The sequence below is a fragment of the Ammodytes marinus genome (genome assembly GCF_949987685.1).
Source record: "Ammodytes marinus genome assembly, chromosome: 13".
NCBI classification, from domain to species: Eukaryota; Metazoa; Chordata; class Actinopteri; order Uranoscopiformes; family Ammodytidae; genus Ammodytes; species Ammodytes marinus.
In genome coordinates this window covers 16,388,711-16,412,114 of record NC_137217.1, presented here as the reverse complement: position 1 = coordinate 16,412,114, position 23,404 = coordinate 16,388,711, and the positions used below count along the sequence as shown (strand labels likewise).

The 23,404-nt window shown below is 45.3% G+C and overlaps 1 protein-coding gene across 2 annotated transcripts in view; it reads left to right on the top strand.

Annotated features, from left to right (window-relative positions):
- The window catches only part of kirrel3l (kirre like nephrin family adhesion molecule 3, like), a 34,399-nt gene extending 11,362 nt beyond the window's left edge, over window positions 1–23,037 (top strand). The window contains exons 2-15 of one of the 2 annotated variants that reach the window (XM_080039060.1): window positions 10,779–10,934; window positions 11,628–11,777; window positions 13,761–13,918; window positions 15,379–15,529; window positions 15,728–15,833; window positions 16,183–16,331; window positions 16,457–16,584; window positions 17,959–18,085; window positions 18,256–18,356; window positions 19,065–19,263; window positions 20,122–20,229; window positions 20,387–20,496; window positions 20,632–20,721; window positions 20,844–23,037. In XM_080039060.1, coding sequence (XP_079895186.1) covers window positions 10,779–10,934; window positions 11,628–11,777; window positions 13,761–13,918; window positions 15,379–15,529; window positions 15,728–15,833; window positions 16,183–16,331; window positions 16,457–16,584; window positions 17,959–18,085; window positions 18,256–18,356; window positions 19,065–19,263; window positions 20,122–20,229; window positions 20,387–20,496; window positions 20,632–20,721; window positions 20,844–21,335 — 2,225 coding nt within the window. In that variant the 3' untranslated portion in view covers window positions 21,336–23,037. Of the gene's footprint in view, window positions 1–10,778; window positions 10,935–11,627; window positions 11,778–13,760; window positions 13,919–15,378; window positions 15,530–15,727; window positions 15,834–16,182; window positions 16,332–16,456; window positions 16,585–17,958; window positions 18,086–18,255; window positions 18,357–19,064; window positions 19,264–20,121; window positions 20,242–20,386; window positions 20,497–20,631; window positions 20,722–20,843 lie in introns of both variants that reach the window. The other variant, XM_080039059.1, reaches the window with a different exon arrangement.
- The last annotated feature ends 367 nt before the right edge of the window (window positions 23,038–23,404 follow it).

Below are 23,404 nucleotides of genomic sequence, written 5' to 3'. Positions count from 1 at the left end.
TACCCTTTGCAGAGGCTCCATTCGCTGCCTAATCTGCCGAGAAGCTGAAAGTCAATAGGTCAGGCTAAGACTCCAGAGAGAGAGAGACAGAGAGAGAGAGAGAGAGAGAGAGAGAGAGAGAGAGAGAGAGAGAGGATCTGGAGGGATGAAGAAAAGGGGTCATTTCTCTCTCTCACTCTCTCTCTCCTCTCAATATTTTTCTTTGCTGTTCAATTCTCGTTGTTGTTTTTCCCCCTCCCCTCCCTTCCCTTTTCCTCTCCTCTCCTCTTCTTTTCTTCTCACTTCTAATCCGTCCTCTTGATTGTTCTAAGCTGCTTTCAGACAGCCCCTGGGAGGGTAGAGGGGGTTTCGGAGTCTGTTTTAATTAAGATTTAAAAGACGACTCTCAAGAAAGAGATTTGAGATCAGGATGGACCGAGCTAAAGTAAATGCATGAAGGTATAGGACAGATTGTGTAGGCTCAAGACATATCAGAAATCAGTCAAAGAGTATTAAAAAAAGCTCTTATTTTTAGATGCACACGCTGCACACACCCACGCCTTCACACGAACACAGCCAGACTCCGAGGCATTTGAGTGGCTAAGCCAAATGGGATTCTTTTTTTTTTCATTTGTAATCAAGTGGCACAATCTATATGAATCGATCTCAACGTTCTGTGATTCATACCGTATCCTGCGAGGGTGATATGGGATCAGCGCTTTGCCAGCAGGCAAGCTGAGGGAGTTATCTCCACACTCTGTCTAATGATCGATCATCTCACCAGATGGGCTTAAGAGCATGTAACGCTCCACTTGTTTATCAGAGCCCAAAACCTGAGGCCCCTCAGTAGATGTGACCTGCACAGAAAGTCTTGTTTTGCAGACAGACGATGTGTTTGGAAAGGTTCAAAGTTAGCTTTAGTTTCCTGCGTAGTATGAGCAGCCATGTGCATGGCGGCTGAACTTATTTCCTTGTATAATATGGTTCTGTTTGGGTGGCAGTGTCACCACAGCTGAAGCTTGAGACGTTCCTGTTAGACACTTAATTAACAGTCTTGTCGCACCAGGACAAAAGGAGATTTCTTTGTTCAAGTCTGGCCATCCAAGATACAGCCACTTTAACCGTCCGGCATTGCTTTCTTAACACTTTGTTACTGCCGATGTGTGTGTCAATCTGTGTGTGTGTGTGTCACTGCAGACCAAGAAAAGGCACCTGCTCCTTGTTTTGGCAACAGACATCTGCCCCTATAGTACAAACCATACATTCTTCATCCAGAGTAAAATCCCAAAGAAAACACACCCCAAAAAACAGACTCCACAATGAAGTGTTTAAGTTCATCAAGCCACAGACTTTTGGGGCAGCCTGTAAGGTGTTAAAGGTCAGGCAAGGGTCAAGAGCCCAACCCACGGCATTCTAGGCCTTGATACATCCCAACACACTGCCACCATATGTCCACGGTTTCACAGTCAATGAACAAACCCACCCAGCATGACAAAGACCTATTCACACCCAGTTGACTCGGAGGAAATCTGCAATGCCATGGTATGATTAGGACAGAATGCAGCACTAGTCCAGCCAGTGGCAGTTAGAAAGAAAACAACAATAGAGTAAAAGATACAGAGAAGTAAAAGGGGTGTTAAGGAAAAGCGTGCATAAACAAAGAACTTTACAAAGCTCTTTGAGCAGATAAATGTAAGCATGATCTTGCCCCTCAGCTTGCTGCAGCTCCAGTGCTTTGCTTGCCTCCATCAAAGCCCCCTGAGATTCCCCCAGCACACTCTGCCTCCGTCACTCAAAACTGTTAATAAGGCCAGCAGTAAACACCAGGAAAGATATGCAGGGATGAAAGATCCCTTCTCTCATGTGCTCGCTTTGAGGATGTGTTTCCGGGTGCCAAGGGGAGAGAAAAAATGCAGCTTTATAGAGTAATGCTGCATTTTAATGGAAACAATAAACCCATCTGCTTATAAAATAATATGTGTTGTCCCATATCCTGTTGTTCAGGGGACTTTAGTCAGATATGAACCCCCCCCCCCCCCCCCACCTCTGGCAAGTTAAAGGTATGGAATGAGCCCATGCCAAAGAATAAAGTGTGTGGAGCTCCAGGGGGAGGGATATATCACACATACATTCTTTCACTGCAGCGATTAATATCCGGGAAAAAAAGGTCAAACTTGACTTGAAACGGTCCAGTATATCACAGTTACATTCGGAGCCTGCGTTTCATACATCAATCCCTGCTGTGATCTCTCATCAGCGTGGTCACACAGGAGAGACCCACATGGCACATTATCAAAGATTGATGGTGTGTCCTAGTTAAAGACAGGGGGGAGGAGAGATGACTGCTTAGAAGAAGGGAACTTTGCCTCACTTTGAGCCTTTTCAGATTTGTTTACTGTGGGTCGCGTGGCCTTTTATAGCCCACTGCAAACATCACCACTGCAGTTGGCAAATGTTATGGCAGGCTTCACTGCTGCGTAACCTAAAGACCTTACATCAAGATATATGGGGGAACTTGCAAATGCAGCATTTTGAGGTTAGTGCTCTCTTACACTATAAGCTCAAATTGAGGGCTGAGCCTGCCATCTCCTCCCATCCACCTCCTTCCCCAGCCTCCCCTGTAACAGGAAGACAAAACAAACTGACAGAACAAACAGGCAGATTACCCTAAATCCTTTTTTCTCTAGCACACAACCTAACCATCTCTTATACCCACTGTTCACCGTCATCCTACCCGTTTCTTGTTCAGAGTGCTTGCTTAATAATTAATTGATTAATTAGTTCGCTCATTAATTCATTAATCATTTATTCATTAATCATGGCCTGATTTTTCTAGAGGAAGCGGCACAATCTGAAAAAACCCTGACTTCACATTTCACTCTAATTATGCTCCTATTACTAATCAGCGCTTAAGAAAAGGAGTTTCAGGAAATGAGTTTCCCCCCTTTCCTTCTTTTTCTCAACACAAAGCAGGATGTATTGAGGTCGGCAGGTAACATTTTTTTTCCTTTCCCTTTCTTGTGTCCTCCCAGAAGCTCTTAGTCATCACTAATTTGAAAGGTTTGATTCAAGTAACAGGCAATCTGATGAACAGCATAAAAGTGTGACGTTAAATTAAAACTTGCCTTGTCTCCACCTCTAGATGAAAAGGGAACAGGAATTCTGGTCACAGACTAACCGCGAACATTGATTAATAAATGGCAATTTGAAGGCAGTTTGTAAGAACAGAGAGGTGGCAGCGTTGTGAATCACACACTTATTGTTTCCACTGGATCCCTGGCTCTCCGGGGAGAGGAGGTAATTTGTTTAATCGCCATGAGTTATGTTCTCTGGACAGAGCGATGGTTAGATAGGATAGTTCAGAAATGCCTTCTGTAATGCGGACTGCAAGTGAAAATGAAAAGTGAAAACGCTTTCAAACAGGTTTAATCGGAGGTGTTTTAGTATACCCTTGTGTCCGCGTCAGATGCAGAGAGTTCACGACACAGCTCAGCCCATTTCTCTTAAGGAGCTGCAGACAAAAAAAGAATTATGCATCAAATTAAAGAGAGCTCCAGTGAAATGGAGGCAAGTCGGGCATTAACCTCTAAGCTTTAAAAAGTACACATATTAGGCAACACTAATGAGACTCTCGTTGAGCTAGCTCTGTTTTACATTCAAACACACACAAAAGCACAGCTCTGATTTCAATGTGCCATTGCTGCTTCTGAATGAGGTTGTCTCTCTTATTCATCTCAACAGCAGCGAACACTACAGAGGAGAACAATAGCGTAGATGGCCCTTTTAATCTAATGAGATGCGTACATTTACAACATTACCACCCTCATTAAAAAATAATAATAATAAAGGGGAAAAAAAGTATTAATTATGAAACGCACTACTTCCTATCTTGAAGAGCCAAGGGGGTCTCCAATGGGCTCAATTAGGAAGAGTAGGCCGCAAATCCCTAGACTAAATTAATTGACACCCCAGGGCATTAGGCCCAGAGTTCCAGTACAGAATCTATGTAGAGAATTCCTTTGTTTTCCTTTCCAGCGCTTTTTAGAAAAAGCAAGAGATGGGAGGCAATTTTAACATGAGCTCTTTATTTTTGGATTGTTTTTCTTTTAAACCTTTTATTTATTTGTTTCATTTGCTTGTCATCATGGCTGCGGCAGCGAATGAAGAGTTTGACATTTAAAAGCCAAAATAGATTCTTCTCCCATCTCTGAGAGGCCATTCCGTCACATGTTGCACCCCATTGCTGCTCCATCCACCATGTCAGCTGTTATGCACACACACTAAACCAGGGCTTTTGCAAACAGCACAAGAAGTTAATGATTTAAAAGCACCGTAAATTATACTGAAAGCCCATCCATCCAAACACTGGTGAACTGAGGGGGGAGGGAGCCAGAGTCGGAAATTGGGATACAGGCACAGAAAGAAAAGGCGAGGGAGAGACAGAGAGAGAGAGTAGGGACAGAAGAGGGCTGGAACTGTGACACAGATCCAGCCAGCAGCTGTCTTGCAGAAGGAACACCAGGGGGTAAGCAGGAATGACACAAAATGACAAGACTAGCTCAATCAACATCTTGTCAACATGGCTGGCTGATGTGTACAGACAATTTCATACCGCCACCACCGACTCCCTCCCCTTTTCTCTCTTTTTTTATATGGCTTTTTATTTCCTGTCCTCCTGCCAGCCAGCCAGCCAGTCACTTGCTATCTGTCTACATGGAGTCAGTGCTCAGCTCTTTGGCTCTTGGCTTCAGAGTGGGGGGGTGGGAGCTGTTTTAAAAAGCTGTGCTGAAATTATACTCGGAGAGATGCTTCTGCCCACTAGAAAAAACCCTAAAGATATGGGACTGTGACAGTGAGCGTGCATCTGTGTGTGTGTGTGTGTGTGTGTGTGTGTGTGTGTGTGTGTGTGTGTGTGTGTGTGTTGTGCGTATGTTATTGTCGCAAGTGGGAGAAGACAGTATAAGAATGAGTGTATTTAAGGCATATTTCATGGGCACTGCAGCACAGTGGCTGGGTGAACCATTCACATCCACTCACACACTGACTATGTCACATCAGGACTCTTGTCTCCCCACGCCACCCACCCAGCCCCCCGCCCCCCTTCTCCTTGTATGCATACCACTCTATTACTCTATTCATTGCGTCTGCTGTAGCAGGTACCTGGGGAGACACTCTGCCACTGCTCGCCCATGCGATCAGCCTTGCCGCTGCCCCGATGTGAGCAGTGCCCCTATTCCAGCAGAGAAAAACCTTGTGGTGACAGCCTTGCAGACAGACTGATTACAGCGTTCCATCAATCCCCTCTCATGCCCTGCTCCTTTGCAATTGGATGCTGACAGGAGCCCACTTTTCCATTTTTACCTTTTTCTCAGTTTTTCCGGTCTTTCAAACATGTAGTAGAGTTTTTTTTTCTCCCTTTTTTCTTGCTGTACTTCCCACTACCCTGCTTTCTTGAGTGTTGTGTTGACAAGCTGACACAAACCCCTGTGATTTTCACACCAGGGGATGCACAGAGCAAGAGGTAAAAAAAAAAAAAAAAAAAAAAAGAAGGACAGGGGATACAGAGGAGGAAGAGGGAAAGAGATGGGGAGAGAAAGTGCAATGGAGAGGCTCGCAAGGGATGACAGCTGACACAGAGTCTGGAGAAAGTGGAGTGATGGCAGAAAGAGCCGTGGAGAAAGCAAATCAACAATTAGTAACACCTTATATAACTCTTGAGGGGGGGCTGCTTTGATTTCAGGGATCACGGTTCACTGACAGTGGGCGAACGAGTGATAAACAGAGGAATGAGAGGATGGGGCTGGATTGTGGAGGGATTCAGGAATGGAAGAGAGAATGCCCTGGGTCTGGGTATCAGCAGAGAAGCAGGGGGGGCCTGGGCGGATGAGCGGGCGCACTCTCCAAAAAGGGTTCTAGGTCTGAGCCAAGATTTTCACAATGGAATAAAGGCTGGAATGGGAGGCTAGGAGGATTAAACTCCAGCAAAACAGCTCTTAAAAAGCTGTTAGACTGCAATTTGGGCACAAAAAAACACAGAATGGGAGGAAAGATAGTGAGGCTGGGTGGGAGTGCGGCTGGAATGCAACGTGGGGGAGAAAGGATTTCGAGAGAGGCCGGCGCGCATTAAGGTGTGAGAGAGGAGGCCATCTGCAGAGTGGGGCACAAGCCGAAGCTGTTTGCCACAGTCCAAGTCAAAGAAAAACACAGAGGTTCTCACGCATGTAGTAGTGCATGTGTTGGTGCCATACTGCATTGGTTGGTGGGTGGTAGTTGTTGTTAGCCCCTTTAGAGCCCTTAGAAGTTTTGTTGGGAGTTATATTTTAATGAGCTTAGTAGCCAGAACATACATGAGATGGGTGCAGGGTCCCCCATTGGGAGATACTCTTTTAGGTTCCGCTACCTTAGCACTACTGTTTGCTTATGTATACACACACACACACACACACAAGGAGTGGAAGACAAAAGAGATTGACTCAAAACAAAGGGATAATAATTCCATACAGAGAGAAATGGAGCTTGCATTTTCCAGACCGATTTAGAAGCCTTATCTAGACAAGGCACAATGGATGGCATTTGGGGAAAGGGGTTGTTTATTCCAAGCATGACACTTTTTTTGCCAATTGCCTTGTTTTGTGCTGCGTTTTTTTCTTCTGCTTTCTTTTCTGTGTGTCTGCTTTTCCTCCTCTCCGGCTCTTATTGTGGAGGACTCACACACCAGCTGGGCGCAGGTTTTCTGCCTCCACCACCGGGGCAGAAATGCAAGTAGATATCGGGCGCTATTTTTTAACATTTTGAATTATTACTGCACAGAACAAATTGTCCAGTCAAGTCGAGAGCACTTGTATTTATAGACCCCACAGGACTTGATGTTGCACTCTTTGAACAGGATGGGAATGAGGACATGGAATAAAATCAGGACTAAAATAGAGACTCTCAGCTTGGAGCCTTTTAGAGTGAATGAACATTTGCAGTTGAGTGTCATTGTAAACACACAGGGAAATGGACAAAGTGCATCGCTTGAGCTGTTGCAAACAAGAGACTGATTTTATTTTTATTTTTTTTGAATGCTTGGTTACATTTTTTTTTTTTTTGCATGTTTGTTATTTCGCCAGATTACCAAAATGGCATAGCAGATTATGACTGTGGTGGCTTGATAATAAGTGCAGTGTACTGTGTGTGTTACATCCACATTTGATCTAAAGGTCATCTGGCAGTGCTATTATCTTTCTCAGTCTTTAGTATCATTGCCGGCACTTGCACATTCAAATTCTCCATATACATTACACACACACACACACACACACACACACACACACACACACACACACACACACACACACACACACACACACACACACACACACACACACACACACACACAAACTGGTTCAAACTAATTCTATCAAGGCAGATGTCCAGTGGTGGACAGATCATTGCTGACATCTGTCCATCTCTTCCTGATCCGTCCCGAAGTGAATGAATCCACATCAGTTCAGATGAGAGAGAGAGAGAGAGAGAGAGAGAGAGAGAGAGAGAGAGAGAGAGAGAGAGAGAGCAGTGCCAGGGTCAACGCAAAGCTCTTTAATAGGTTGTGTCCAAGTCGAAGAGGGTGTTATGCACTTAACTCCGACCATGTGATGAAAGCAGCAAAGTCACTGTCAAAGTAAGTGCTAAATGTGCCCTCCAGTGCCTGACAAGTTGCTTTCCCTATTAGGACTGCCCCACCCTCCACACACATTCACACATTCAGATGCACACACATACACACATTCACACACACACACACACACATTCACACACACACACGGACTTAAACATCAATGGCAAATTTTAGATTAAAACAAACACACACACACACACGCTTAGCTCACAGAACCGGGCAGAAATATTCACACATAAACTTAGCTCCATGCATCCATCGGCGTAAAATGATATTCCATTTTGAGAAATCCGGATTAAAAAGTAACAGGCTAAATGTGTTTTGACCTTGTTACTGGGGGATGGAAAAGCACAGAACGCATATATACACACACAAACACACACAAACACACACACACACACACACACACACAGACACACACACACACACACACACACACACACACACAGACACACACACACACACACACACTCATACAAGCGCATACACACACTCAGTAAAGGTAAGAACAAGAGTGAATGTTGGATTTTTTGTCATAGGGACATGTAAATCTCAATTTTAACTGCCTTTTAAAGTAACAATAAGCACACTGCATGTGGTCCAACTAATCTACACGGTACATACAGTATTTATCTGCATACATACATTCAAGACAACAAACATGGTGTAAGTGACACTGCAGCACACCAAGAACAAGCCTCTTCACAGCCTCAGCTCCCTACTTTTTTCTGGCTGCCTCTCCTCCACTGTCTCTTTGTATGGTTCTGTTCCTCCCTCTCTCCCAGCTAGAAATGTATTCATGTAATTAAGCTGCTAATACACCGTCAAAGAATTGTCTAATTCGGCAAGGAGGAATTAAAGGAATCTGGCATGAGTCATTAGCCAGTCGAGATGTTCTGTTGAGCATTTTCAATAAGGGATCTTGAGAGAGCAATGAATCACTCATACGGTGTGAAGACATTCGCTACAGCACATACGCTTGTACCATATATCTGTGCTCCTGCATTTTTATGTGTGAGCGCGCGTGGCGTTAATTGCCATATGCGAGCGTGAGAAATTGTATGTGGGTGAGGTAAAGAGAAACAATTCAATGCATGTAATCCATCTGAACAATCAACCAATGAAGTGAATTATTACCCATTGTAAACCTTTAGATACTCTGGGCCAGATACTTAATTGCAATCAATGTTTGAACTGCTGCGAGTACAAAGAGGAAAAATCCCCAACTCGCTCTGCGAAAAAGGGAGGGGGGCATATGAAAAAAGAAGCGCTCCATTGCTCATAAAGGCAGAACATTAGGGACAGGCAGGCAGACTGTAAAAACAGAATTTTCTGAAGGTATGGGAAAATGCCAGCCTCCACTAAATGCCTAATAGCCTGAGCTAGAAGACGTTTCACTTCTCATTGACGCTCTCAAATAGGCCTCTTTTGATCCACAGTGCGTGACACACATACAGCCTACCTGTTTGCATCCACAGCTCAATACGCCTTTCCAACACTTTAGAATTATGCAATGGGAGACGTTATTACAGCTGAGCTAACACCCATTGTTCTCTGATCTTTGTTTTTTTTCTGCTGGACTATCTATTAGCATCTATTATGGCCCAGATGGAGGGTGAGGGAGAAGTGGGGCGCATGTGAAAATAAAGGGGTTTTGAGGCAGTTGTTGAGAAGAACTCTGAGACGTGGTAAACTCACGTTTCTGATGACCTCAGTGTTTGGCGGCTTTAATTGTGCTGCCGGGTGAAGCAGGAGGAGGGGGGGGGGGCAGGGTTCAGTCCACGGTGCACCCTGAGATGAAGTGGATAATTGAGTGCGGAATAAACTCTGCCAACAAACCTTGGAAGCCCCCTATTCAAAAAAGAAAGAAAAAACTATAGAGCGGGGGCGGAGATGGGGAAAAAAAGAGAAAAGGGGTGAGAGCGAGAGAGAAAATCCCAGCTACCCTCTGGGGGGGAAAGCTGCTATTGAAAAGCTATTAAACTTGCATTTAGCAGGATTGATTGGAAATGAAGAGGCCTATTAAAAGAGAGGGACAAGGGGACAATAGCGCGTCTCTGGCCGCCGTATGTTGCCCTCCTTTCAGCAGCTTTTTTTACTGGGAGGGGGGGGGGGGGCAACCCTGTCTGTTTAAGCGCTCCCACCAAGAGAAGCAGTTCAGGGGGGGCTTAGCACTGCCTGAATAGAACCCTTTTTATCTTCCCCTGTCCCCCTTTCCCTTCCATTCTCCATTGAGCAACAAAGAAAAGAAAGAATGAGGGAGTTTTTTTTAAGTCCTCTTCCCGACGCACACAGACACTCCACTTAGATAACCAACCAACTGCCTCCACCTACCTTCCCCCTGTGGATTAGTTACTCTGGAGTGCTGCCATCTTCCCCCTGCCAGTAGGGTTTGTAATACTCCATCTTAAACATAGTGGCACAAACAGTTGGAAAACGTGGATCCCACATTCACGCTGTGTCTCTGTCTCATGTGTGTGAAGGCGGGCCAGCCAATCCGGTGAGACCGTGTGTGCCATACTTAAACACAGCGGCGGAACGGCGGCAGGTGTCTCCGCTGACTTACAGCAGGCTCAAACGGATGGGTCCTCCGGGAACTTTAATGGAGTTTTGATTGTTTAACATCCATTTTTACAAAAAGCATACTGAAAGAGTGGCAGGTTTTTCTCCCCAGAAGTGAGTTTGCTTCATGTCAGCGAGTGTATAACCATATGGTCTTGGAAAAAGAGTTAAATAAGTTATGAGGCGCAGCTGACTCTTTCTCTTCGGAGCCACATTTGTAGAAAAAAACATGTTCACAAATGCCATGCCTTGTCCATTCTTTCAGCATGTTTAAAAAAAAGGAGAGCTGACCGGTTCATGGGATTCTGCTCTCTTTCATGCCTGCTTTTTTCACACCCCTTACAGTGCAAAATTCCACCGTTCTCGTGTATACACCCCTGCTAGCACTGCAGAAACGTAGCCTACTGCCATTACATTCACGGGAATGCCATTAGCAGTATTCGGTGTACCTTTTTGTTTTTGATGGACATTGTGTGAATATCAGTCTTATTTGCCCATCTGTTGCATTAATACAAAGTGTGAATTCCAAGAGATGTTATATTCACTTTGTGCTTTTTGCTCTATGTTCTCCCATCAGCAGCCACCCAAGCAGCCTACTTTTCCCAGCAGCCCCAAGACCAAGTGGTTGTGTCTGGCCAGTCGGTGAATCTACCCTGTGTAATTGTGGGTTATCGGGGAATGGTTCAATGGACCAAAGATGGCTTGGCACTGGGCGGCGAAAGAGACCTACCAGGTACTATCACTGTCTTCTTTATATCTGGCTGTCTCATACCCCTCTCCTTTTCTCTACAACTTTCTGTGCGTGTCCCTCTGTCTCTGTCGGCCTCACCGCGATCAATGCCAGGTCTCATTAGAAACATAATGTGGGCATTAAAGTGTCCCTCTGTCAAACGTTGGAGTTTTACAAAAAAATATGTTTAAAGAGAACAATGTGCCGCAAACAGGTCAGCCACTGTGCTGCTACACACACAAGCTTTAATTTGTTGCTTCAGTATTTTAAGGTCTTGTAAGAAGGTAGATAATCAATTGGCTTTTGCTATGCGCTGACATTTAAATATGTGGCGGATAGAGAGAGAGTGGAGAGGCTTGCTCTTGACCTTAGCCACCCCATCTTTATTGTGTCTGTCTTTTAAAGGACAGTCTCCTCTTGCAGCAGCATGCAGTCCGTATACTCTCACCACGTGTTGAATTCCCAGCCTTCACGCTGCTCTGCTAACACAACGGCCCAATGCATGACCGGCCCAGTTTAGGAGATGCTGCTTTGCTTTTAATTCATGGCTTGCCTAGCCTTGCCACGTTTCCCTACTCCTTTGTTGATGGCACAAGTCTGTTAATTTTATAGTCCACCTTTCATTATGTGTTTGTTGTTGTTGTCGCTTGGTTTGTTTGTCTCTGACTCTCTATTCTCTGTGCCGGCTTCACGCAGGGTGGACGCGCTATTCCTTAATGGGCGACCCGCTATCAGGCGAACACAGCTTGCTGATCGATTCGGCAGACTTGGTGGATGACGCGGTGTATGAGTGTCAGGCTACACAGGCGGGCCTGCGCTCCCACCGTGCCAAGCTCACTGTACTAGGTAAGATACACAGCTCACGCATGATCTGCTCACAGCTGGCCCTAGTGACAGGGCCTGCAGGGGGGTGTCTTCATCGCAAAACACATGTGGCCAAATATTGAAGCACAATACACAAAACATAACCACATTCAAAACCCAACCTATCCTAGACATATACAAAAATACAAACAAAACACTATTCAGGTGATTTTCCATTTGTTAAGCAATCTCCTATGAGTCCTTAATATCCTCACTCAAAGAAAGCCACCCATTGTAAATCTAGTTTACTGTCCTGAAAGTAGAATTTAAAACCAAGCAAAGGCTCAGCCAAGAGATTCGGTAAAAAAAAAAAGAAGAAAAGGGAAAACTCTCTGCTCTTATAGCAGTAATCAAGACTGTGTGGACATCTGAGATAATTTGATTGCTGCTGCAGTCGCAAATGACTTGCGCAGTCGGTCTGAAAGTCAGGGTCTGCACAGTTAGCACATTTTACAGTGAGCCACAACATTTGTCAACCGCAAGGCGTTTTTTTACATTAACATGATGTGAGTGATGTACTTCTCCACACAGACATTAAGAAGTGGAGTGGGAGAGAGGGACGGGTGGTGAGGAGGAGGAGGAGGGCCAAGTCTTGTGGGAATTGGAATCGGCAAAGCACTGCTGGCATCTGGTGGCATGCAGAGGAATATCACTCTGTTAATTGGTCCTGTCAATTGTCCCTGTATTCACCTACAAGCGAGTATTACACAGAGAGAGAGGTGTAAAGTCACTGGTGCCCTTGAATCTTTTCTGTTACCACAGAGGTGTTCATTGAGGCAGGGTGACGAGCGACAAAAGGGTTGCCATGGAAAGGCAAGCAGATTATGGATCACAAGAATATGTAGGAACATTTCAACTAAATGAATAGACTCAGAGAGCTCACCTGTGTTCATCAGAACCCCATTATATGGTGTGTAGTGTCGCTGTCAAACTAGCACCGAGCTGCCCCAAAGCGGTTTGGTCATTACATGCCCACACACAGCCATAACGATGCCAGCAAAACAAAGTTGCTAAAACAGTTTTTCTACATTAAATCATTAAATGCACTCTGAATGACCTATAGGCGCATGAAGCGGGAGCATTTTATGAATTTTATAAACATACAAATGAATTCAGGTGCACCGATCAGGAACCTGCTGCGTATGCTTATGTGGGGACATAAGGAGCGCTAAAAAGAGTAAGGGGGCTTTTTCTGTGTGTGTTTGTGTGTGCGTGTGCGTGTGCACAACATGCCTGTGCGTGTGTGTGTGTGTGTGTGTGTGTATGTTTAAATCAATGTGGCCAGATGAGACCAAAGCAATCCTGCAGTCAAAAGAGTCAACGGGCGGGAGTGCAGTCAGGGGAATCGGCATGGAAATTAAAATCACCTAGCACTCGGATTCCATTAGTGTCCGTGCTGCGGCGGCGGAAGGACCTCTGACAATTCAGATACACACAGTGAAATTGGTTCGTGTTGGGAGCGAGAAAAGGCCAGCACAAACCCCCATGTTTACGCCTTCTGTTATTGGTTGGGGAGAAAGACGCCTTCATCAGGGGTTGGCACGCTTGGCTTGCCAGTGGCGCGTGCGAAACCATGCAAATAAATGAACAAATAAGCAATTCGGTTGAAAACATCACTCTGCAACAGTAAGAGCAAATAGACTCTAGAGTAATAACGCTAGTTCCCCAGAAAGGAAATAAATAAGGTTGAGTTTTGTTTTTTTTGGTACCAAATGACAACTGTTCCCTGTGTTTGTTTCCCCATGTCTGAAAATGACACCTTGTTAAACAGACACAGCTATAATCATAAGATAGTGTTTGCCTCTTTGGCTGTTGCGATATATATTGATGCTGAGCTAAGAGCAACAGCAACACTCAATATATCAGTATGACTTCTTTGTAACTCTGTACAGGCCCGGAGCTATAATGAGTTTTTCTTTTTTGTATTGAATTGTGTGATTGTTTTTTTTTTGTTTTTTTTTACAGTTCCTCCTTCAGACCCTGTGGTGGAAGGTGGACCCGTGGTTCGTCTCAAGGCCCACACAGCGCACAACCTCACCTGCAAAGCCTCAGGAGCCAAACCTGCTGCTGAGATCACCTGGTACAGAGATGGGGAGGTCATGGAGAACGCAATTTATTCCAAGGTATACAGTCAGCGAGAGCAGCAGATCTATCGCCTGGCATTATCATTTAATAACTTTAACACCTACACAATATTACAAAACACAACAGTGGGCATAAATAAATTCCTTAAGCTATTCAATGTAGAAATATTTTCTCTTAGGGCATAATGCTCCTCTTTTTTTTCTCATCTTTATTCCATGCTCTTGCAGTTTTTTTTGTTGTAGCGCCATCCTACTCTCTCGCACGATTTGTTCACTCACTCTTTTTCTGCAGTCCCCCTCCCATTTTCACTCATGCCTGACCCCCCTCCCCGCACACACACACACACACACACACGCACACACACACACACACACACACACACACACACACACACACACACACACACACACACACACTCCCACTCCCTAAAAAACCCTCCACCCCCCTGTGCTCGCTAATGCAGCGACACTACAGCATAACTGGAGCATGCCAAAGCTCAGACAGGCATGAGTGTTTCATACAGTGGAGTTTCTGCTGAGGAGAAATCACCCACAACAATGCAGAAACACAATGGGGGGATGCGCCGGAGCGTAAGCCGGCCACGGCTGGGAAAGTGTCACATTTTTCATGCTCCCTGACCACGCTAAATGCCGCTAAACGCCACATTTAAAGGAGGGGAGAGCCCGCAGTGGGAAGGGAGGGATGAGCATCTGAGGTGGGAGGAGGGAGAGGAGAGGAGAGAAATGGAGAGGAAAAGAGGAATACAGGGTGAAAAAAGAATATAGAGAGATCTAGTGAAAATGCTTTGTGAAAAAAACAGGGAATTTACAATATTAGGAAGTGAGACTAGGGGGATTAGAGAGAAAAACGTGGTAAAAGAAGGGACATCTGTGATTTGATCTAGCATCAAAATGCTTTTTGTGTGTCTGGATAAGGAAGTGGAAGCCTGCGTCCATTGGCAGTCCAGGGAAAAGGCTCAGCTTGCCCTTGCTCTTTTTTTCAAATTTGTGCAACACCTCTTCCTCCCTATACTGTCACCCCTGAAAAAAAACAGACACACAGGCGCCCTGGCCATCACAGTTTTTATTTTTGCGCTCGTGTGCATGAGGAAGAGAGGGGAAAAGTAAGAGAGCAGTGAGCCATATCCTCAGAATCTACACCTTTCCTCACTTAGGCGTATTGATTTCTGTGAGCAGTAAATAGATTTAAAAGATGATGACAAACAACGAGCGCTGACGGGGAACACTCTCAGAAATGTGGGAACAGCACAATATCCCCTACTGCATCATAAAATATATGATTTAACTGCCATGCCAAAGAACGGGGGATGGCAATTTTAATGCATCACACATGAAAAAATAAGACCTGCTGCAGTGTCATAGAGATATTCCAAAGTGGTGAGAAATGGCAAGTGACTTGGGCAATGGGCAACACTGAGCTGAGCTTCCGTTTCTACTCCATTGTTCTAACAGTTACTATGCATTTTGTTATTCCACAGACACTGTTGGAGGATGGAAAGAGGGAGTCAGCTGTCAGCATGCTTCCAATCATTCCTGAGGATAGCGACTCTGGACGCACCTACACCTGCAGGGTTCTTAACCCAGCCGCCCCTGCTGGACGACAGACATCCGTCACTATCAATGTCCAGCGTGAGTGTCACGGCATTAGCCTTTGTATAAAGATTCGCCTGAATATCACAATACATTGTTGCAGAGAACATGCTTTCTACGGTATAACCCATGAAGCAAATTTTACTCCTTAAAGCACTGTTTAAATATCAATAAGATTTCAAATCCCAAAGAATTGTTTTTCCGTGTCAGTAACAGAACATGTTTTCTTTCTCACAGACCCTCCTTCAGTGACACTATCAGTCCAGCCTCAGACTGTGACTGAGGGAGCCAAGGTTCTCTTCATCTGCTCTGCTTCGGCTAATCCCGAAATCACTGGATACAGGTATCCATCCTTTGCTTTAATCTAATAAACTCAGAAATTCAGAGCTTGCCACCATATAGACAGGCATGCAGCAAAAAAAAAAAATATATATATATATATAGCTATAATAAAAAGAAAAGAAAAAAAGATGACGATACAGTACCACAGTAAAGATTCCATCCAGAAAAGCAGAACACAAGCATGCATGTCTTTCTTAGATCCGCTGGGTTAAACGCGGGCTGCTTGATTGGCAGTGTTTGATTATGACTGGCACAAGCCATGAATCAGCTAATAGCCACTTTGATACGCACGGCTAAGTACTCTTCCTGAACTAATGCGACTGTAAAATGTGATTATTCATCCCTCCCAGGTGGTCTAAAGGAGGAGTGCCTATGTCTGAAGCAAACGGGGACAGCCTGGAGGTGACGGTCGACTACTCTTACTTCACAGACCCCGTCTCCTGCGAGGTGTCCAACTCTGTGGGCAGCACCAATGTCAGCACTCTGGTCGATGTCCAATGTGAGTTTAACATTAGGCTAAACATTCTACCGAGATTTCTCTCTAGGCTTTTCTTCTTTTTTCCCCGTGAAAGCAATCGACTATTGATTGTAACCAAGCTGTCTTGTGTTGCTTTCATCGTATAGTTGGCCCCAGACTGCTGTCGGAGCCAAAGCCGATGACGGTGGATACCGAGATGGATGCAGCCTTTACTTGCGCGTGGACTGGAAACCCTCCTCTGACCCTGGCCTGGACCAAGCAGGGCTCCAGCGTGGTAAGGGCAACAAACACATCAAGTGTAGTCGCCACTTTATTTTGATGGCAAAGGTGTGGTTTCAAATCCCACCCCTCAACACCAACCCCCTCCTGAGAGAAACATTCACACATGGCCTTGAGGCATGAATCCCTCACACTTTTCCCCCCACACACATTTATTTTTTTCTCAGTCCGAGTTCTCAACACCTACTCTCTCTCTCTCTCTCTCTCTCTCTCTCTCTCTCTCTCTCTCTCTCTCTCTCTCCACGCTCCCCAAGGGCTAAAGCCTCTGGCAGAAAACTGTCTGTCCACTGAAAGATTCATACAAGCATCATCAGGGCACATAATGTGCTGTCGTGGGTCTCTAACTCAATCAATCGATCAGTCAGTCAGTCAGTCAGTCGACCAGTGCACCGAGGTGTGGTTGAAACTAACAGAATAACAACAACTGCCTGGCCGCGTGCAACCTTTAAGAGCAGCGTCTCTGCCCTCTTTTTAGACATTAAAAGGGCCTGACTGCACTTGAGTATCCATTTCCTTTAAGTAAATTTCATCGGTGGAACAAATGGGACGTTTCCACCCTTCACTTTACATCATCCTGGTAAAAGTGTTTCAGCTTGCACACCATCAGTGGTGGGTGTGTGGGGGAACATCCCATAGGAGCTTCTCTCCTGGCAACTAATATCATTGCTGAGGCTGAGGCTTGAGAAAAACACCACCGGTAAAGAATGCCGTGCGATGCTGTCATTTCGGAGAGTGAACGCCCTCAGCTCCCCTTAGGAGGAAAAACTGTGCAAGGCATTTTTCTAATCTGCCCACTTGCCACTGTCCCCCTCACACAGCCACGAGTAATGGATTAATTGGGTTACTCCATAAGTGTGTTGAAATAAAAAATTGGACGGAGCAAGGGTGGGGTGGGGGGATAGAGAGTGCGGGATAAAGGGAGGGGAGGAGAGGTTGGAGTGGGGGTAAATGGATTAATCACAGCTTGATGGAATGACAGGATCAATGAGCTAAGGAGTGAGTGAGTGTAGCGGCTCCAAAGGGCTAGGGCCCACTCACACCATGCTATGCACCGTATCCGTCCCCGTTGTTTAATTACAACAATCTCCCCGGCAGCACGGTCGCTCAGCGGTGGCTGGAGTACTTAATGCTGTGATTAAAGCTCTTCACAATGAAATTAAATCAAAGCGCTAGCATTCGTTACAATGGTCAAGCCCACCTCGGCGCTGCCTCCACAATGGAGTGAGCCACTGATAAAGGTCCCGGTGTCCATTGTGTATGTGCCTTTTTTTCTCTTCCCCTCCCCACCATCGCCTGCTGGCTCTTTCTCGCTCGTCCACTCTCTCTAACACATCCTTCTCACTTGTCTCTCTTGGATTTCTCACTATAGGTGCTCAGTAATGGTAACACCTTGCAACTGAAGGGTGTTACCCAGGAGGATGCTGGAACATACACCTGCAAGGCCATCGTACCCCGCATCGGAGTGTCAGAAAGAGAGGTCACTCTGACTGTAAATGGTGAGTGGGCTTCTTTTCAGAATGTACAGGTTTTGCTACTAGTGAAGTTTGGACTTATTCAATGATCTCATCTGACAATTTGGTATTGATTAATTAACAAACGTTCTTTTTCTTTTTTTCCCAATTCTCTGCTCTGCTCTCTCTCTGTCTGTCTTTCTTCTTCACACCAGGCCCGCCTATCATCACAGCGGACGCCACGCAGCATGCTGTCAAACACTCCAAGGGCAAGCTGGAGTGCCGGGTGGGAAGCAGCCCCCCGCCTGATAAGATTGTGAGTGAGCCCTTTTTATTTGTGTTGTGCGCCGCTATTTACTTCACTCCAAATTTCTTCCTAGCCTAGCCACGCCCATGTGGAGAAAGGATCACTCAGTGTAGATTTACCCCCGACCTCACTTTCACACCTTCAGACCACCCCAATGAACACATCATTCTCAAACTGTAGTTGCACATACGCACATTGACTGGCGGCATAGTCGTCTTAGGGGGAACCGTGGGAGACAGGCTTCTCTGGCCAAACCGCATTCAATTAGCGGCCCGAGAGAGGCATCACTCAACTGACCTCCGTTGAACTCCTGAAAGTACCTTGACTGGAGAGATGGTAATTAGGGTGTGAGGAGGAGTGAGAGACAGGTGCCCTGCTTTGGCCCCTGCGTTTGAGACACAGCCTCATTTCATAGAGCATGCTATATACCTAACCCTCCTTAGGCCTCACCTGCAGGGCAGACGTGGGAGGCAGCTTAATACATGAGCCCTGTGAGCTGTGGCAGGCACACATCTTATAGAGGTCAGAATGAGAGAAAGCAGAACAGCAAGGGGAGAAACTGGTATTCTGGTCAGTGGCAGGCAGGCAGGCAGGCAGGCAAGGGATCTGAGGATAAACAGCCATGCCGCGCCTCTTCTTTTCTAGAATTCTTTACAGAGAAGAACTGTGACTAAAAGTCCCTCTGTTGTCTGTATTCTCTTGTTCCTCTCTCTACAGGTGTGGACCTTTGGAGAGGTGAGCCTGTCCTCTGGTTCATCCGGCCATTACTCAGTGCAGACAGTAACCAGCGACCACGGTGTGCTGTCTACGCTGGTGCTGTCGGAGACTCTGGCACAGGACTTCCAGCTGCGCTACAACTGCACCGCTTGGAACCGCTTCGGCACGGGCACCGCCCTGGTCACACTGAAGGAGCAAGGTACACATACACTGACTGGAAAGCTCTCTCTCTCTCTCTCTCTCTCTCTTTCTCTCTCTCTCTCTCTCTCTCTCTCTCTCTCTCTCTCTCTCTCTCTTTTGGTTATGCTCTCAATCTCTTGCTGTGAAAGGGGCCCAGCCGGATTGTCCCGTTGCTTGTGCTTATCTTAATTATACTACCCTAATCGATATGATTTAATCAGCCGATGGTTTCCTTTTAATGAATATGTTTGCCCCATAACATAGATATTGATTGGGGACAAAAGTCAATTAGAGGAAGCCACATGTGTTTGCGCTTGGACTCATATTCTCTATCACTGTCGGTCTCGTGCCAAGTTCTGCATCTTAGGCTGGAGTGAGTTAAGTGATCTTAAAGAAAGGCGCTATAGTGCTGCCACACGGATGCTGGTAGGAAATCCTTTGTTGCAGTAGCAGACACCAAAAATAAGGCCCTCTCCGGTAATTTACATCAACGTAGCAAGAGTGGGGTCCCCAGAGGAATGGGCAGCGGTATCTCCTGGAATCTCTAATTAGATTACTGTCTGTTGCTTCATTGCATGTCAGGCCTTGTTACCCTTCTTTCAGAGAGATTAGAGACAATAGCCAGGCTGCGGGTTGTCGGATTGCCCACGAGAGTACACGCTAGCTGTGAGCTGGGACAGGGCTCTACTGCAAATACATTTATATAAGCACTGACGTTTCTGGGATTAGCAAGACAAATGAATGGATCTCTTTCTTTTCTTTTGCTCTGATCTGCAAGTTGTAGGGGGCTGACACTGACTGTCTCTCATCTCATCCCTTTCCCCTTCTCTTGACAACCATCTACCCCCACCCCCTTCTATCACTGTTCTTCTCACAGAAGCGCTGCCTATGCTGATCATTGTCGGCGGAGCAGTGGGCGGAGGCTGTGTCCTGCTCATCTGTGTCATCACCCTGGTCTCCCTCTGCTGCAGGCACACTGGCAAAGGTGAGCTCAACGGTCAGTATAATGGGCAAGAGGGTCAAAAGCCAATTCCTAACATCGAACCGATTTCAGTCTTTTGTTAAATTTTTCGGTGCAGTTTAATTCTGTGTTTGAATAAAAATGTCTGCCTGCTGATGTCAATTTGTTTCAATCCCCGCAGGTAAACGGTGCACTCGTCTCTCCAAGAGTGACATCAGAGTTCAGATTGTTCACAGTGATCACAACGCTACACGTGGCAATGATGATGAGGAGGATGTTAAAGAGCCCATGGTAATTTATTTGTTGACTGACAATGTCATGTTATACTCAGGTGTTTGTTTATTTATCTATTTTTTTTTTATTCAAGTGAGGTCTTGTTCATCCTATTAATTCTACAAAAACATATTTTTTGTCGGATTCCCTCAGGCCCCAAACAGCAGCGAGTCTCCTGGGACATCGCGCACAGAACACAGCGACCTCCTGGAAGAGGAGGAGGATGAGAGATCAGACGTCAAGGTAAAATATTTAAATACACTGGCAATAGCAATAGAATGCATTGTTTTCATCCGTTATGCATAGCCTCATATGGAACACTTTGCAATGTTCATGAGTTTTTTCCCCTCTGATCTGCCCAATAGGATCCCACCAATGGCTACTACAATGTCCGTGGCAATGAAGACCGCAATATCCGCAGCAGTGGATTCTCTGAGTATGTGCCCAACACTCGTCCCGTCTACACTCCATCACAGCTGCCCTCCCCCAGCCCTGTGTACGGTCAGCAGGCCCCCCAGCCTCGTGTCTATGACTTCTCCCACCGATACGCCACCACCACAGCGGGCAGAACCGCATATGAACAGCAGCAAGCGGCCCAGCAGCAGACCGCCCAGCCAGCCAGCATTTATCCCACTGATCCTGGCTACAGCGGCTCTGCTTACCTACCGGCAACCTACGGTCGCGCCTTCACCAGCTACGTTAAGCCTGCTTCCTATGAGAAGGTGGACGCTTACGACCAATCAGATCAGGCCAGCAAGGTCTCCAGCTCATCTCGCTTCTCCTATGCCTCCTCACAAGTGTCCTCCCAGCAGTCTGACTATGGCCGGCCCTCACAACGTATGCAGACACATGTCTGAGCAGAAAAAGGAAAATTGAAAAAAAAAACTAAGAGTACAGGAGGTGTGAGTAGATAGCCATTGGTCACCTCCACATACATGTGTGGCTGGACTAACATGAACAGAGACTTTCTTTACTCAGAAGGTCTTTCAAGGACATGTATGGACTATACGGAGGGAGTCATGTGATTTAGGTTATGGAATAACCAACCTTCATTTGTTGTGACGGTTGGCAGGATGCTAACTGTAGAGCTTCAGAAGTGGAGTATTCAGCAGATTGTGATGTTCAAGTCAAACTTTTGATTACAGTGTAATACCTCACCAGGTTATCTCTACATGATGACCACCCAAACCTGTGGAGATATTCTGTCAGCGCAAGGGGCCAACTAGAAAATCAAATCAAATGCTTCTCCTGAATTTGGGTGGCCAAAATGACTGGGGTATCTGTTAACTTGCCTTCCAGAGTGTACTTTTTTTCAACGCTAAATGTCTTTTGTCAACGCTTAATGTCTAACATGACCTCTGACTTACTTTGAAACAAGATATGACAAGCTAAGACATATTTGAGGAAAAAAACAGATTGGACAACCTACTGTTGTCTATCATTTGGTGTTTTGTTGGCATGCGGACGGAGTTCTAAGCACATCTGTGTCTCTATCATCAACAAAAGACTGGGCTATCCACAGAGATAGACATAAACTATTCTGCACAACAGGCTAGCTCTACTGACCAACAAGTGCTACAGGCACTGTACTGTATGAAGAGTCTAATCAGTGGTGGAATACTTTCAGCCTGAGCTGTATTCCTGGAGCTTCTTCTGATCATAACCCTAACACGTTTGACTAAGCAGTGTTGCTCCCCGGTGGATTAAAGAGGGAGATATGAAGAGAATGTGTATGATAGCCTTCATTGTAATGGAGGACTATATGTTAACTGTATGTTGTACCAAGGCGGACACGTTAAGGCCATGAAAACCCAAAGATGGTGATAATTTTATAGGGGGAAAACGGGATGAGACTGTCCTACTCCTGGTACTGTTTTCTGCTGTGTTTTCTGATTGTAATATGAAGAGTAGACTATTACCAGAACAATCAAAAGTGGTGGTTGGGAAAATGGTGGCAATCTTGAACTTTGAAATAAACTTGAATGCAGCGTCAACTTCAGCTGGCTCGGGTGGGGAAAGAAGTGTAAGGCAGACCTAACGTGAACCACACATTCTCAAGTTTAACAACTCAATCAACTTGTCTCAATATGTTTACAAGAAACAGTACTACCCTGAAACACTAAGTATCTGTACAAATGGCTGAGCCCATACTTTCTCTCTGTTGCATGCAAATACTGTGTCTAGTGAAAACCTTCAGCGTTTATATTCATGTCCATTTCATGTTTGAGACATTCTGCATCCGGCCCAGTTGCATTCCAAATCCTGGTTGTTTCAATGTGGACGCCTGTACTGCCATTTGTCTAAAAAGCTGTTACAAGGCAGCCTGATGAGAGAACAAATGTCACTTAAAAGTGAGGAGGCAAACATCATCGCTTGTCTTTATTTTTATATTTTATATAAGCCTTAATGTACAGCGTGTAAGCTGCTTTATTGTAAATGATCTTTATATACATATGTATCTATCTTGGTTGAGATTTTTTGGGTCCACAATTGTTTCTTCTCAAAGTTGTTCATCAATCATTGAATGCAGTTACTATGCTTTTTTTGGAACACAACTAATTGCCATTTGTTTGTTTTTGTTTTATTTTAATTTCCTTTAATAATGTATTCAGAATTTTATTTGCTAAAAATGAGCTATCGTTGCTTGTACCTTTGTACACATATTTATATTTAAATAAAACCATTTCCGATAAAGAACCGGCTGGTTGTGAATCTTGGAAAGTTGGAACAGTGACAAACGAATCTTCCCATGTAGCAACAATGATGAATACATAAATTAGCAGCACTGTCTATGTTGGTTTTCCTATTCCCCCAGTGGTGTGCTGCCTTTTAATGAAGACAGATGAGATAGTAAAAAAAACCCACTGCATGTGTCTCTCCACCTCCCGATGTCAACATGCCCATCTCGTAGGGTAATAGGATAGAG